This window comes from Cyprinodon tularosa, unplaced genomic scaffold (genome assembly GCF_016077235.1).
Source record: "Cyprinodon tularosa strain WSP-4 unplaced genomic scaffold, ASM1607723v1 ctg327, whole genome shotgun sequence".
Classification (NCBI taxonomy): domain Eukaryota; kingdom Metazoa; phylum Chordata; class Actinopteri; order Cyprinodontiformes; family Cyprinodontidae; genus Cyprinodon; species Cyprinodon tularosa.
The window spans coordinates 1-16989 of NW_024039038.1; the positions used below are offsets into that span (position 1 = coordinate 1).

At 37.5% G+C, this 16989-nt stretch overlaps 2 protein-coding genes across 2 annotated transcripts in view; one reads left to right on the forward strand and one right to left on the reverse strand.

Annotated features, from left to right (window-relative positions):
* Positions 1-140: 140 nt before the first annotated feature.
* On the forward strand, positions 141-13248 carry LOC119788826 (rho guanine nucleotide exchange factor 26-like; the record flags this gene model as incomplete). Its single annotated transcript, XM_038293480.1, has 4 exons — positions 141-391; positions 10179-10249; positions 10379-10480; positions 11757-13248. Coding segments are annotated over 4 exons (567 nt in total), but the record flags the coding sequence as incomplete, so codon positions are not given.
* Positions 13249-14694: 1446 nt separating this feature from the next.
* dhx36 (DEAH (Asp-Glu-Ala-His) box polypeptide 36) overlaps positions 14695-16989 on the reverse strand; it is a 47009-nt gene continuing 44714 nt past the window's right edge. The window contains exons 25-26 of the mRNA XM_038293505.1: positions 15388-15540; positions 14695-15309 (exon numbers count right to left, since the gene is read on the reverse strand). Coding sequence (XP_038149433.1) covers positions 15067-15309; positions 15388-15540 — 396 coding nt within the window. The 3' untranslated portion in view covers positions 14695-15066. The remainder of the gene's footprint in view (positions 15310-15387; positions 15541-16989) is intronic.

Here is a 16989-nt window from a genome sequence, read left to right on the forward strand (position 1 = left end):
TAATGTAAAAAAAAAAAAAAAAAAAAAAAAGAAAATAGGAGCATTGTAAAGTACTCTTAACTTTTGTTCCAAGTTGAAGAAGAAACGTTTGTCTGATGTCTGTGTTTAATGCTTAACCTGTTGGCAGATTCATTATCTAGAGTAAGATCTCCTCATCAGGCAATTTGTTTCTCCCCACTAGTGAGGACAGTTACATCGTGACAGACTACGCCCTGAGGCATCAGATCCAGGTGGGAAACAGTAAGCCGGAGGATGTCAACCTTTCCCCGTTGAAAAGTCCCACCAGCATGCTGGTCTCACGTCAGGCCAACGCAAACTATCTCTTCCGGCTGAGTTTCCATAGCAACCACTCCCGTGAAAAGGTGGTGAGGATCCTTGGAACAGAGTTACAGTAAGTGCCTTGTTTTATTGAATTGAATTAAGCTCTTGGTTTCCCTCACATTTTACATTGGAAATTACAACTCATGCATCCCTTGTGGAAACAAATGTAGGAAGATGTCTCTTCTGTGACTGGACTGGAATTATATGCATTGTAGTTAATGAACTAAAACTGTAAAAAAAAATCACTGAAGCATAAAATTGTTTTTCATGTTATTTAGTCTTAAGTGAGCAGTTCCTTTTTAAAGGAGCAATATGTGCAGCCAAAATCCTGCAGGAGAAGTAAACACTGTCTGAAGTCTGTAAGCTGTTGTAGTTAAATGACCTTTTAGTAACATCATCTCTTCTCATGCAGCAATTAGACTATAAAGTGAGGATGTTCAGATTACATAACCCAAACAAAGGAAGGGGAACTGCTATACATCAGCCTTCTTATTCATTAACATGCATGGATACACAAACACACAAAGCGCTATACACTATAATCATCTGCTGTGTTTCATAGCTTCGTTAAAGGAGTTTATTACAGACAGAAGGCCTGTTTCTTCTGCTTCTTATGCAGTGGCAGATCTAGTTATTTTGGGGCCGCAGGCAAACTAAGCACCTTCCTCCAAGTCTGCTTGTAGTCGCAGTAGGCCCTGGATGTGACATATTTTGCTGGGCTCATGCCGAGTGTTCATACTGCAATACTGTGACTAGGCAGTAGGGCAACATTTAACTGTAGTCCCTCCCCTGGCCTGAGGCCGGGCCTGCAGCGATCCTGCTGCCCGGTATCCCTCTATTTCCTGTCTTTGGCAAAGAAATTATTCACAGTACACACTTTACTTTAAACTATTGTTAATCAAATAACAAAAGTAGAAGGATTTTACATGTTGGAATTTTTTTAAGTAGTTAAGGATGAAGAGTTTACGTTTGGGAAAAAAATTGTGAAGGAGATAATGAAGTGTTTGGGATATTTAGAAAAGCCTAGACTACAAATTTGCACATTGTAATAAAAATAAGTTATTATTAAAATCAGATCATCAGAAATTAGTATGAAGTTGATCTTTTAAATGTTAGTCAAAGTAAGGTCTAGTAATATCTTAAAAGACATTTGTCAATTTCTTTTGTTGCCTTACTACATCTTACAGCTTAGTTAGTTCTCCAGTTTAAGTGGAGCTCAAACAGCCCTAAAGTTGCTCTCTGGGTTACATGACTCATTTAGCGATGGTTTCAACCCTGGACGCCCAAGTACATAAAATACTGTAAATAAAACCATGTGCATGTCTTACTTTGAGTCCAACTGTGTCTTTGGTTAATTAGTTTATTTTAAAGAAGTTCACACATTACATTACGATTACGTTTCACATAAAAGTTAAGCAGCAAACAAATGAAAAGTACATTTGTGATTAATTGTTATGGTTTATTTCTTTTTAATAATGCAACTATAAACAAGTCAGAGTTAATTGTTCCTATTCAGTATGAAAAATATGGAAGAGAAGAGGGTTACTGTTGAACTTACTGCTATTTCTTACTGGCACCAGTAGATTTGTTACATTTCACTAGTTTATTGTGCAACACATTTTTTGTCTACATGTATGTATACATGTAGACTTCTATCCTTTGCCTATAAGTCCACTCTTGCTCTTATGTAGCTGGAAAACCTGTACTGATTACACAAGCTGTGATTTTCTGCTATAGAACTGAAACATGTGAGTAAAAATGATGGTACAAAACTCTAAATTCTTTCTAATTATTTATTTTAAATGAATGTGAGAGAAAGCAGAAGCATGCACAGTGGAGAAACTTGCAAACTATATGCTGAAAAGATCCCAGGGTCTCTTTCTGTCAGGCAGTACTGCCACCGTGCAGCCCCTTACTACTATTATTATTATTATTATTATTATTATTATTATTATTATTATTATTATTATTATTATTATTATTGACAATGTAGAATGAACTAGTCAGGAGGAAAATGAGTTATTGTTTTAAATCACTTAATCTTCACTCCGTACATTTTTCTCTTTTAAATATTAGAGGAGAATACATTTGACTCCAAAGAAAATATGAAACTAGACAGGTACTGGTTCATGTCGTTGACATCACCTAAATGTAATCTTCTTTCTCAACCGTCCTTTCTGCTGCCTGAGTTGTTGTGGAAAACCCCGAGACCCCCCTCCTTTGGGGGTGCTTGGAACATGCAGCTAAAGATGTGTGTGTCGCTTTACTCACTAAAATACTGAATGAGCAGAGAAGAATCAGTGGGGAGACCCTGGCAGCTGTCCAGAGTTATAGTGGCACTAGGCTTTGTTTTAAGCAGTTGTTTAGCAACAGACTGCAGCTAAACTGGCCGTTTCCCACGACTGTGCCCCCACCTACTCTGTGCTGTTTTACTTCTCCTGATCCTTCGACACATTGACCAGAGTGTCTGTGCCTCTTCTTCCAAAAAGAAGACTATGTGAGCCTGTTTGTTTTTAAAGACTCTGTGGTTATCCAAGTTTAGTAAAAATTGCACAACAGGAAGTCTTGTCTCAGCAGACTGTTGGGGAGTTATAATAATAATAAAGCAGACTAGATAATTAAACTTTGAACACAATGTTAAAATATATTATTTCTTCTAGAAATAGATAATAGGTTTTATGTGAAAATCAAAGCTTTTCTGTTGGAATTTGGATACTAATCAAGGCCCATACTGAACACTGCCATCCCTCCTTTCCTTTTTTCTTGAATCAAGAGAGATTTTCTCCCAAATGGGGTTTCTGCAGGACAGCATCTGCTCTAACATCTGTTTAAAATCTCCCTACAGTATCTATAGTTCCTGTTACAGATGTTTCATTCCAAGTGATATATATTGAGATCTTAGGCTAGTGCTAAAAGGTTTTTAATGTGTTTGGATAAAATTAGTTTGTATTTTTCTAATCTTCCATCTATTTTCTTTTCACTGACAAAAAGAATCACATGATTTAATACCAATTATGTGTGTATTATAAACCATGTTCAATGAAATTCTGTTGGACAACTTTTTGTAACTTTTCTGGCATTTTTTTTGTCAGATCTGCAGCACAGACAAAACATAATTCTGTTAAGCTGCAAAATATTAATGGAAATTTAGGTTTAAATTTGAGATGCACCAATCCGTTCCCCAGGTCAGATATCAGCTTCAGTTATAGTGATCTACAGTGTGTGTTGGACAATTGCCATATTTCTACTTATATTACATTTTAAATTATGTAATTCCAGGGAACCCTATATGGAAGTGTTATTGAATTTTTCTACTAATGAACACAATACAGTGTCAATTTTTCACTTTTTTTTTAATGTTAAGGTCAAGCCTGATTGCTTCACACACAGGCAGATATAATGTTCATTCATTCAGCAATAGTATCAGATCAGTATCGGCTGATACACTCAGCCCAGGTATCGCTATCAAACTAGACCAGAAAAAAGTGGATCTACATATGTGAATCTCTAGTTTAAAGTAATTCTATCAATTTTACCAGCATTTGTCTTCTGATACGGAATAAAATGAATGTATTGAATGGCCAAGACATAGTTCTGGACAGATTTGACGGTTGCAGAGGCTACAGTATGTGTCAGAAGCATAAATTGGCCTTTAGCTTGTTTAATTTATTTTCTTATCAGTATATCTTAAATTTCAGCCCAATTTAAAAGAAATTGGATACATAAGAATTCTGAGGTTATTTCATTAGATTTGGATGCTGTAAAAAAAAAAAATATTCAAATTTAGCAGTTTACAGCAAAAGGGATTAGAAAATCATTGGGTCCCTATCAGATCCATGTATTTGACCAATTGAAACAGATTATTGATATATTTGTAGAAAAAGTAGAATGTAGAAATGATTTTCTTAATTTAACGAGGTAAAGAATTTAGTTGAGATTAAAATCTCTTTCAAGAGTGACCTGGCCTAGAGGGCACTACAGATACAATCTATCTATTGGTATATAATCTTACACCGAAATGTATGGTGAACAGGTAAATATGTAATTGCACAGTAAAGAGAGCTATTTAGAAAAATTTAATTAATTAACATCTAAAGCAAATATTTGATCTTCACTGACTATTGGAGTTTTGAAAAGTGGGTTTAACTGCAGCACTGCGATAAAGGTTAAAGGGCAAAGATCACAGAATTGAATGTCTGTGCAGGATTTCTCTTTCAGAGGGCAAAGACCTTGGTGTCCAGTTGCTTGTAAAAGAAATTATACTTACCTTAACATTTGTATATCCATGTTTCCTTTCACCAATTATTTTAAGTTTGGCAAACGTTAAGAGTTCCAGGGTGAAATTCTTCACATTCTGCCTTTAGGCGAGTCTGTTTTTCTTCTGGAAATGAAGCTGTTGAATTAAAGTTTGTTATTTTTTAACTGATGTTTTCTTTTCTTTTGTTTCCAGTCCCTAATGTTAAGCTTGTCGTCGTACCTATGTCTGTGAATCCCTGTTTAGCGTCTCAGAAGCAGATATATGTTAGGGTGATATTTAATCTTAATGTTTCTATAATGCACCAGGAATTCCAGCTGTTTGGAGACGCTTCAGAGGGCTCTGTGTGAACTTCTACTCCCCCCCACCCACCCTTTTGTGTTCTTTCTTGTCTGGATGTCCTTCTGTCCTGTGTTTGCATGCTAGGATGCTTTCCCCGTGACCTTGTTTCCTCGCCCAGTGTTCAAAATCAGTGAATAGTGCTCATCTATTAGTGGAACAGAGCTGCTACAGAAGTCTGCAGAAAAACAGAGCTGTTAGTCAGACATTCAGCTGTAACAGAAAGCAGTGCATGTTATATAACAGTTCTGACCAGAGAGCAGTGTCTGTGCTTCTGTTTTACACGTCTGTTTTTTTCTCCCTCTGTCTGCTTTCGTTTATGTGATAATGCAAAAGTTGTTGATGGGAATTGTTTCTTCTGGCTGGGAGTTTCCCAGCCTGTAGAAATCAGCCAAGTATTTGTCTGAGGAGTAAATGAATATGTAAATGTATCAATAACCAAACATGTTATTATATCAAACAAACATAATGTGAATTAATGCAAATTACAGTTTTTATAGTGAATGGAAGTTATTAAAGGAAAACAGCTGTCCAAACCGTTTTAGCTGTATATGGTTAAGTAATCCCAAACATCACATCACCTTGTTCAATGTATTGGTGTACGTGTAGTTTTCCCTTCTTTTAAGGTATTTTCTATAGTATGTGTAAAAAGAAGTAAAAACAGAAGTCTGGTTTTTGGCTGGAGGACTGGAGGTTTCAGACAGATAACTGGTTGCTCTGATTTGCCATTAGGGATTTGTGCGTTCGTTCATGGCGGCTTTTTCCTGGACGGTGTGGCAGCTTTTTTAGGGTTTACCTCAACTTGCCCAATGATTTCCCAGTCTCTTAAAGTAGAGCCATGATTAAACCATGAACAAACTGAAGCCAATGACAGCTGGAAACGGTTGAATTACCTTTGATTGAGGCATCACATGTTGCTCTTAGAGACCTTTAAGCCTACCTTATGCTGTCTAACAGGTTTTATTTGAGTGGTTTCTGATTCTAAAGGTGTGGCAGTAATTACAACCTGAGTATTGCAGGTTGAATAGCAACCAAAATGTTTTTAATAACTCTTAAATCCTTTTTTAAAAGGAGGATGATGGAACGGTTACCACTTAGATTAAAATAATGTTTCCCTACTTCATAATTTAAATCCGTATTTCTTTTGGTGTTTTTCTCCAGTTATAGTTTTATATTCAAATTGATTGATATGACACATTAAGATTTAAAAAAAAAAAGTGGAAACAGATTCAATTTGTTGGATCAAATCCTCTTTGCACTGTGTGGAAGGGTGAAACAACAGAGGCATTTGGCTCAGGCAAAAACTGATTGAATGAAAAGTTTGTCATGAGAAGAAGCAGCAATGAAAACCCAAAGCTCTGTGTTGTGATATTTATTGTCATCAGACAAAGAGTGGAAGGCCAGAAGAAGACTATCATCACTCCTTAGCCTTTTTGTGTGAAAGAGGTTTCACAGTTCACCAGTGATACTCCTCTTTTCAGAGGTGAAACATGAACCCTTTACACTGGATTTCTGAAACCTAGCATTCCTTTCTAGTGCAGGATGAATAGTCAAAGCCGGAGGAAGTCTTAATACAATGAATGCACCAAGTCTGTAAAGGCTTTCAGTCAATGAGAGAGAAAGAGGGACCATCATCTACTGCCTATGCACTAGTGTTGGGTCCCGCACATACGTCGAGTATATAGAGCAGAACTGTTTCGGTGTGCGTCTCATTTCAATAAAGTCACCTGGCCATTAAAAGAATTGACTTCAACACTAAATTGTGTTCATAAGCTCATCTGTCAACGGGATGCAACTTCCAAAAAAAAAAAGAATCTGAGCTTTTGAGGTTTCTCGTTGTGGTGTATTAATGATGAGACGCTTTGCACGCATTTAACCACATTTACTTAGGTAATCGAAAAACATTATTACAGCATGCCAGCTGTGGCTCCAGTTTGGCACATCCCTCTAGATCTGTCCATATCACATGGAACACAGGAAAAACTACGGAGATCCCATAAGCTCAATATACCACAATCATCAGAATGATCAGGAAATATGGAGCAGCTTTGAGGCAAAAAAGGTTTCAGCCATTTGGGACCATTTTTAGGTTACTGCTTTTACTGTACTTATTGTTTTAAATATATATACAGAGATGGGAAGTAACGAAGTACAAATACTTCGTTACTGTACTCAAGTAGATTTTTCTGATATTTTTACTTTACTTTACTACTTATTTTTATGGCGACTTTTTACTTCTACTCCTTACATTTTTACACAAATATCTGTACTTTCTACTCCTTACATTTTAAAAAATTGGTTCGTTACTTTAGTTTTTAATAATTTTAATGGAGTTACCGTTATTATTTTTCACGTCATCAATACCAAATTCAATCTTATTGGATGGGAATCTATGTTTCATTTGACGCACCACTATAAGATGAATCGACAGATTCGGCGGTATTCATTCGCGGCAAATCATTGCAGCTTGGTGGCGGTGGCGTTAGCATAGTAGTATGGACGACGAGATGATTGAAATTGAACACAACGGAGATCTAGTCCTATTGGCACACATCCATTTAAAATGTAGGCAACGGCATGAAAAAAGTGGTTTCTACTTTTTACTTTTGTACTTTAAGTAAATTTACAAGCCTGTACTTTGTTACTTTTACTTGAGTAAAGAAGTTTAATCAGTACTTCCACTTTTACCAGAGTATTTTTTAACACAAGTATCTGTACTTTTACTCAAGTACGGAAAGTGAGTACTTTTGCCATCTCTGTATATATATATATATATATATATATATATATATATATATATATATATATATATATATATATATATATATATATATATATATATATATATATAATCCTGGTCACAAGCATCTTTATTCAAATGTTCACTTAAAGAAGTTTTTATGAATTTTTAAAGACCCGCCCTCTGCACTTTAAAAAAAAAAATGCACATGCACAACCCTGAGCCCCCTCCAGATAGGGAACGCCTATTAAATGCGTGCAAGAGCGTGCACAACCCCATCTCTCCTTGTGCACGCCCTGTTTAAAAGTTGCTATTCTCATAGCTCATACAAGCTAAATGTGCCCAAATGTCCACCCTAACCCCTAAATCCCTCAATCAATATACAAAACGGGGATGATATAGTGGACTTTATAGTGAACTCATTTAACTTACCTTTCGGACAGATGATCACTACTTTTTACCCCCCGTTGATCAAGTTACTCCTCCTTCATCATGCGGTGCCTGCGCCATCTTTATTAGTCGCGCCGATGTGACAGCAAATCTCATTCTGGGATATATCTGTCTCTTCTGATGCCTTTCTTTTCTTCTCATACACTTTGTAGACACTTTTTGTCTTACGACCTTCGGCCATTTTCAAAGAGCAGTGATGAGAAAAGCTTCATTGACTGAAATCGCAGCTCACCACACATATACACCTGAAAGTGCACATGCACAGAAAAAGATAGCTAACTGGGATCGAGCACATGGGAAGGCCTTACGTATCACCAGAATAATTTACAATTAGGAGGACCACTTAATTAAATGATCCACCAGGAAAAAGAAAATCCTCCACTACCTTTAAATGTGACCGTGTGAATGCAGTATCAAAACAGTTTGGCAGTGTGTCAAAACACGATTTATCAACTCATCACTACCATGCAGTCTAAATACATCTCACAAACATGTTCTCTGTTGATAAATGTGCTCACATGTGTTGGTTATTTCAGCTGTTTTCGAGAGGGATCACCCTGCCATGACTTATTTTACACATGCATACATCCAACTGTTGGCATGCAGGCCCAGCTGTTAAGTAAAACAAACAGCTGTCTTAGCCAAGGAGGAGCTCTGAATGTGACTTTATAAAAAGGCAGGCACAATGGTTTCTATGAGACTCGCTAAGAAACAGGTGCTATTCTGCTTGTGACAGCTTTGATGTTATTTTATTTAAAGGGATATTTTTGAATTTGGGGATTATTCTGTGCAGTTATTTCCAGTAACCCGCCTCCTTACTTGTAGGAGATGGATGTCGAATTGCAGAGAAAAGTAAACATTTGTTCAGAATGGTTGAAGGATAACAGCTAATCAGCTAATTTAGCATAAACTGAAATAACTCAAACTGAAAACAGATATTATACGGGTTCATAGAAAACAATAAGTTGCCCATCGGCCTAGCAACAGTGTGTGATTGACGCTCTGTCTTAACATTTTCTCTGGCTTCTCATTAACAAAATGACGGCAAACAGCAACACTATGAATGGTTTCAGCTGTTTAAAACTAACATTTGAACTCTGTTTACCTCGGTCACAGGTCAGTTTTAGATAAATTCTCCATTTATCAGTTTCTGACCTAATTACTTGTTCACACTTCCAAAGCAAACACAAGCAAGACATATTGTAATAGAACATATACCGTGGATAAAAATAGAGGGAATTGTATTTTATCATCATTGAAATATTATTATAATAAATACAAATTTTCCTCTGGACTTAATATGAAAGTGCTCTCTTAGTGAACGGTGCGACAATATATATTCTTATGGGGCATTTCAACTCCAAAGGTTGCACTGTGCTGTTAGGATTATTGCTGTGTGGGCTGATTTTCAGCCAGGGCAAATGAGGCCATATAAGGTGCAGTGCTGATAAAAGATTTTTTTTTTCCATTGTTGGCAGTAAAGCATTACATGCTGCTGTACTTTTACGCCTGTGTGGCTTAAAAAGTATCACACAATAGGAATGTAATAATGAGGTGTGACTCACTGCTACCGTCCACTAGTGTCCATTTGAGGCGCCTGAGTGACAAGCTGCCTCCTTTGTACGGTTGTCCCAGTTTACAGGCCACTAATGCTGAGTCAATGAGGGCCCCCATAGACCTCCTGCTTCATTTTCCAAACTGCTGCGCCTCTTTATCAGTCCCTTCATCTTGGTCTGATTTCTTTAGAGCAGGTGAGATGATATCTGGTTTCATGTGTTTCCCGTGAAACGCTCACAAGAGACAGGAAGAAAGCAAAGCAGGTCTGTCTTCTACTGAGAATCAATCCTTTGTGCTTGTTTTTTTCTCAGTACTCTAACTGATGAGGGGCAGAGAGGAGGGAGGGAAGGGAAGAACTTGTAAGGGAACAAACATGTTTTTTCCTATAAAGGTGTAAATCATCTGTAGTCATTTTAAAAACAAAACTCTGACAGTCATAGTGCATCACTGAAACAAGGAAAGGTTTTTAATTATCATTGAATTGTCAAAGCTAATAGAAAATATTCCTCTGTTTAGGAATGAGCGTGCACGGTGGATCAGTTCTCTGGGCAAGAATGACAACGATGAAAGACTGCATGACAGAACCAGTAAGCTGCCAGCTCCCTCTCTGAGCTCATTGCTCCACCTTGTGGCATTTTAGTTCAACGCGTTGATCTAATTTTGAAACTGGAGAGGTCTGGAAGTACTTATGGCAATGCTTTGTTTTTCTTTTCCAGATGTTATCCAGGTGGAGGTGATAAGAACTTACACGGCAAAACAACCAGATGAGCTGTCTCTGCAAGTGGCTGATGTGGTGTTGGTTTCCCAACATGTCGACGGTATGTTGTCTCACTTTTCTCACCCCCACCCATTGGCTTAAAGGTTTTTCAATAGATTTAAAAGAAAAAAATACAACCTCACTGAAATGTTTATCTCATTGTTAAGCTTATTTCTAACATAAATTCATAAAACACAAGGTAAAGTTTTTTTTAATGTAATTTTGATAATTAATAATGAAAACGTTGTGTTATAGTACACAGCCACGGAGAAGCCTCTCCATAAATAGGGTGTGACACAAAAGATCGAATGATGTAACTTTGCATATTAACGCAAAGTTTAGTGGAAGAAAAAAGTTTTCTACAAAACCAGAAGCAAAAAAGATAAATGCAACCTAAGGAGAATTGTGAGATGAAGCCTGTTTAATATGCTGTGGTAGATTCCCTCTACTTTAAGGCTTTGATTTTGTATTCCAGAAAAATAGAATTAAATCTGGATAACAGCTGTGTAGACTTTGGAGAAATAACATGAAATGGATCATTTGAAATGGCTCCCCAAAACAGACAATAAAAGCTTTTCATTAGACCTTAACTGTGCCTCTCCCACCTTATACCTTATAGTATGAGATCTTTTTTTTTTTTTTTATCTGAGAAGATTAACTTCTGAGTCTCTGGCGGAGGAGTGTAATGGAACAGTTTTAGTCCAGATACATTTGTGGGGAGTTCACACCTTGTCATACTCACTAAAAATCTAAAATGGTTGCAGCTATTAGTTTTACATGGGCTCCTTTTCCTAGCTATACTTTTTCCTTCTGCTAAACATTCCAGAATTCTGCATTAATCTTTTTGTAAAGCAGTTATATAAAGAAACTTTTATTAAACTATTTCCCTAGACTAATTTCTTTTTTGTTACTTTTATCGGACGTAAGCAATAATCATTACAAATTAAAAATAAAAGCTTAAAGGTGTTTATTGAGTGCAAAAAAATTATATTACAAACAAGTTTACCCTCTTGAATTTAATTACTCTCAGTGATGTTCTAAACCAGTGAGCTACACCTCTATTCCTCCTGTTTTTCACCTTCCTGCCTAAGCATCCTTTCATCATAAACTCATTCATTCTCTTCCTTTTTACCACCTATCTCTTTCATATAATAGAGCTGATGTGTTTGAAGTTTACCCATCTAGTCCAAAGCCTGGAAGTTAATTGCAGTTTTGGTGACCATAGCAACAGGCTTTTCTGTCAAAGAACATACATCATCAAAAAAAATTACACTACCTAAGTGAAGGCATGATGTTGCACACATTTTTAAACAAAGAGCATGTTTTCAACCCCTTAGGATGGTACGAAGGGGAGCGGCTGCGCGATGGAGAGACTGGGTGGTTTCCTGCAGAGTGCGCCGAAAAGATCACGTGTCAGGCCACCATTGAACGGAACATGCAGAGGATGGATCGGCTGCAGGGGCTGGAGACCAACGTGTGATGGAACCATGAACAAGAGGGATGTGTTTTTTCCCCCCATGCTGATAAAGACACTCTGAACTCTTTAAACACTGAATGAACGGCATCGGTTACAGATTTACTATTCAGTAATTACTAAACACTGAGCACCTGTCTGAGTTTTAGACTGTTTAGCATCAACACAGCAGGAAAAAACAGATTCCTTTAATTAGCGATCCCTCCCTGAGTGGGTGGGATGGCCTGACAGTGGGATATGTCACACTGATTAATTCTCTGGCTGGCTGAGAAAAAACTTCCCTCCCACCACAGCCAAAGCATCTGCTTTCAACACCCTACCACATAACAACTGTTGCTGTTAAATTTCTACATTTTTTTCCAACAGATTTTTTTGTACAGTGTAATGAATGCAGTCCTGCTGTGGGAGGTAAAGCAAACCAATTAGAGGGAATTCAACAGCAGCCTTGCCGCGTGTTCAGTTAAAGAGGCTCCGGCCGGATGATAAAAGGCTTCACCACTAACAATGTCGCTATGAGCATAATTCTACAAGCAGGAAATGTGTTTACAGCGTACAAATTCTGCATGGTCTCTACAGCTAAGCAGATTACATTAAAGCCAAGTGTAAACATAGCTGTAAATACTTATAAGTGATTAGAAAATGGTACAAATTACAGCTAGCAGGGAAGAGAGTGATGCATTATGGGGTCCAGGTGAGAAGGGCCAAGTTTCTGCACTTCAAACTTGCTATTTGTCAGTGGGTAATGTCACCCTCATGAATCAGATTGTACATTTATGTATCAAGCACCATTATTTTCCCCATCAATTCTGCAGTTTGGACAGCAAGAAATATAGCAGTTGATGCAAGCCGGAGATGGGAGAGTGTAAATAATTCCATGTATATATCTTTTATAAACGCATGTGACTAAAGAAATGATGTGTGTGCTGTCGGTGGGATCTGACCCCTGCTGGCCCTGCTTTTAATGTGATTGTCCAGTGTGTGAGTCATCGTTTTAGTGTTGCCTGGCTGAAGGAAAAAAAAAATAGCCTGGCCAAAGGATGGCTTTAATGCAATTTATCAAGCCAACAGATCTGCAACCAACGACGATGATAACCACCACCTGAGGTTTTGGGTGCTGTGATGTGCACACACCCATTTGGACATTCGGCTTTATGTTTGCACTCAGGGAAAAATACAACGGATTATTCATGAACTGCTTCAAATATTTCCTTACTTTTGTAACTATTGTAAATAAGCTTTGCATGTGTAAATATGTAATACAATGACACTTGTTTCCATAAATACAGATTTATATAGGAAGAAAGGGAAAAAACAGAATTTTAATTAGTATTTGCTTAATAAAGGTTTTAATTGCACTCTGCTTTGTATTATGAGTGGTTATTTAAAGCAGGTTAGATTAAAGGCAGCCATTCAAGTTGTTCAGTGGTGGAATGTTTTTTATCGCGTCATGTAAAACAAGTGGCACAAGCAAATAATAGATTTATCTAATGAGTTTAGCTATAGTTGAAAGTTAAAACATCATTCTAAATGTGAAATAAAATGAATTATACAAAAAGGAATATATAAAAAGTATTAAAGGTAGATTACAGAAATCTGGCCAGCACTGTTATGGAGACTTTGGAGATGATAGTGATCCAGCAGACGGTCATTAACATCTAAAAAAGCAAAGAAACTAAACTGGCAGTTCTAAGTGCTGTATGCAAACATAAATACAAAGTATAGTGCAAGGATAAAGTGTTTTATAAAAAGGTGCACAAGCAACAGCAATGACTGCTTCCTGAAGAGGATAGTAAAGCAAATGGCATTGATCATTTGTGAGAGATTCAGTGTCTGAGAACCAATTCACACAGACTAATCAAAGAAATTGGCAACAAGCATCAAATTTAACTTTAGCCATTTCCTCAACAAAGAATGTTCAAAGTATTTTGCCTTGGCAGGAGAGATGAAGCATTTGACTGCTGCTCAGGGGCTAAAATCCTCTTTTCCGTTTTATGTGGAAAGCGGGGTGCCAGAGAAGGGAGGAGAGACGACCGGAGACAGTAGATTTTCCAGTTAGTAATGATTTTGGGAGCCATGATTTTTACTGGTATTGGTCCAGTTTCCTCAAGTCCAAAATCTATATAGCAATCTTGAGAGGAATATGTGAGGCATCAGGAAATCACTATTAATGGAACGTGGAGTTTGAAGCTGAAACGTAAGCACATGGAGCCCCAACCAACGATTGAGATTTTTATAAGTCGTATGTATATGTTTAGGATATATAATGTACTGTACAATCTTATGTATATTGTATAGTACATGAAGTTTTTTTTTAACAATAAACCAGGATTATTCAAATGAAAAAAATGTTTATTTTATTCCATAATGTAGAGAGATTTATTTTGAGTTTAACTGCTGATATAATGGGCCTTTTGTAGTTTTCCATCTCACTTTTAACAGGCTTCTGCTTTTCTTACGTCCCTTTTAACTCAACAGTTCCTTTTTAACTGATAAGGCCTTTTTTTTCATAACTGCACATTTTTTTCGTCAGAGATTTCTTTTTCCTTTTTCTGAACAGCTTAGCATTTTAAATTATTTTTTCATTATTGTGCAATAAGCTTTTTCTACTTTCTTTTGCCACGTTCAAACTTCAATTTTCAGGCTGTGGGACAATAATGTAATACTTTTCTATTAACTTTTTATCTTAATCTATGAATATGTACTTTCTGTATTTAATGGACAGTTATTTCGAGTCATAAACTAATAATATCTGGGTAATACTTTTTAAAGGTCAGTCTCATAACGTAAAGGAATCACACTGATTACAAGTAGCTTATTTATTACACAAGCGGTTATGTGGCATTGCTTGGAAACAGGTCAAAACTTCCAAATATAAAATAAACAAATTAAACAAAACGGGAACATAAAGACAGGTTGGTCAATGAGCTATTTAAATGGTTAAAAAGAGAGAGAAAAGCAGGACTCATTCAAAGGAAGAAAATTTTCATTTTCCAGCACTCTACCCTTCTGTTTGGCCTTTAGCAGCATCAAGGGAGCAGTAAAGTTTAAACCGAGTAGAGGCATCAGGGAGGCCAGCTGTCTATCATAAATATTCCAACAAACTCATGTCTGAAGGTGCACTCAATCACCGCAAAGGCTACTTTCTTCATTGCCAGCCGAATCCCTGGCCACTTTTAATCATCGTTGTCGTCGTCATCATCATCGTCCTCATTAAAGTAAACGTGCTTCCCTCTCGGGGCAGACGCCCACATCCTGCCATCGTCCTTGCTGCTGCCTGCAGGCCTTTCTTGGGTGGTGAGGAGATCTATGATTGCTGTGATGACAGCACAGTCTTTGGACTGCCGGTTATTCCAGTCCACAGGAGCCGGGTTGCTGATTTTTTCTTGTAACAGTGAATCCAGCTCTTTCTTCAAACTCTACAGAACAGAACAGAAGCCAATAAAAATTAACTGCAATATTCAGTAATCAGAGCATCTGATGTCCGCTTTGTTTACCTTAACAAGATGGGCAATGCGCGCTGGGGATCTGAAGACAATCCAGCGGTCGACAGCGATGGTTTCGTCGCCCTCTTCTTTCTGGATGCTGATGTCTCCTCCAAAGAACAGCAGGGAGAACGGGGACACTTCAGTGCAGTCGTACAGGAAGATCTGAAAGGAGATGGTGGCATTGCAAACACGCAATTATACCGTTATTACAACACATTACCAGGTTTAGTTACAGAAAGCTGAATCCTTGTGACACGCTGAGTCCGACAGCTACTCTGCGGTGTGGGCTAAGAGTGTCACATTAGTGGAGAAAGGCTGTGCCAGTTGAAAATGTGTTTTGGTGCCTCTGGTGTGAGGAAAAATGTCATACTGCCCCATCTGTGAATCTCCCTAATGTGTTACACTCTTTCAAACCTTCCATTTCATGTTGATTTGACAGCTGCTTATGTAAAGCAGCTCACCCAATGAGACCCAAAATGAAGAAGGAAAGACGGATCACTAAGAGCTACACTTTAAAGGGATGTGTTGACCAACCTTCACTTCAATCCTAAAATTAAGTAAACAAAAGTAAGAAAATAACAACAAAATAAGGGAAAGAATATAGAAACTAAAACTAATTCAATAGATACTTTTCTACAGTAGAACTCCCCCTACAGGACTTTTTGAAAATAGCACTAATCAGTGAATGACCCCGATGTCCTGAAGCATAGAGCAAAAGCATAACATCATTCTCGAAGCAGCTGGAGGATGCATATCACGACAAATTATCTGAAGAGGTGGGCAGTACTGCACAATATCCACCGACATAATGTCAGCTGCTGTACAGCAGCATCTTCACTATAAATCATCTTAATAAGTCTTAATAGAAGTCTGTCTAAGAAGTCAAAGTTATTTGCTGTCAAAAATTTATTCAGTCTCTTAATATTTTATAGCGACACACTAAAAATCGATGATTCTAAAGTCCCGATAGTATTGCAAACAGAGCTTAGGTTAACAATGTCAACACTGAAAGGTCTGCATCCGTTTCTCCTCTTTTCGTTTGAGGCCTGGTCCAGAATACAATTCACTGTTTTTGAGTCTAGTTCGGATCCAATTTATCTTTCCTGTTTGGTTTTCTTTTCCCGTGTTTGTTACCTCTGCCATGTCATAAAACCCATAATGACCTGTGAGTGGTGCAGAGGGGGCTAGCAGTAGCCTCACATTGGGCCGCAGTAAAGTTGTTCATCTTACAGCGAAAACAAGAACAGAGCCGCCACACTGCCACCAGGTTGGTGGCAAAGAGGATTCCAAGTGTGGTTTTCCAACCAGGACCAGCAGGGGGAGATGACGGACCACTCAATCGTCTTATAAACACCTAGATTAGGTCACATGGATTATGTCACATGGACTAATGTGAGGATGTATTAGGGTAAAAATGTGACTTAATGTTAATTTAATATCAAGCTTGTGAAATACCTTCTGCATCCACCATATTCTTTATTGGATAACATATTTAAAAACTGGGTTTTACCACAACTTGCTCATTAACATTTCTCCGCATATCAGTGGTGTAAATTACATGCTTGGATTTATAAAACATTTTGCATTAAAAACAAACGTGTGGTTCTCATT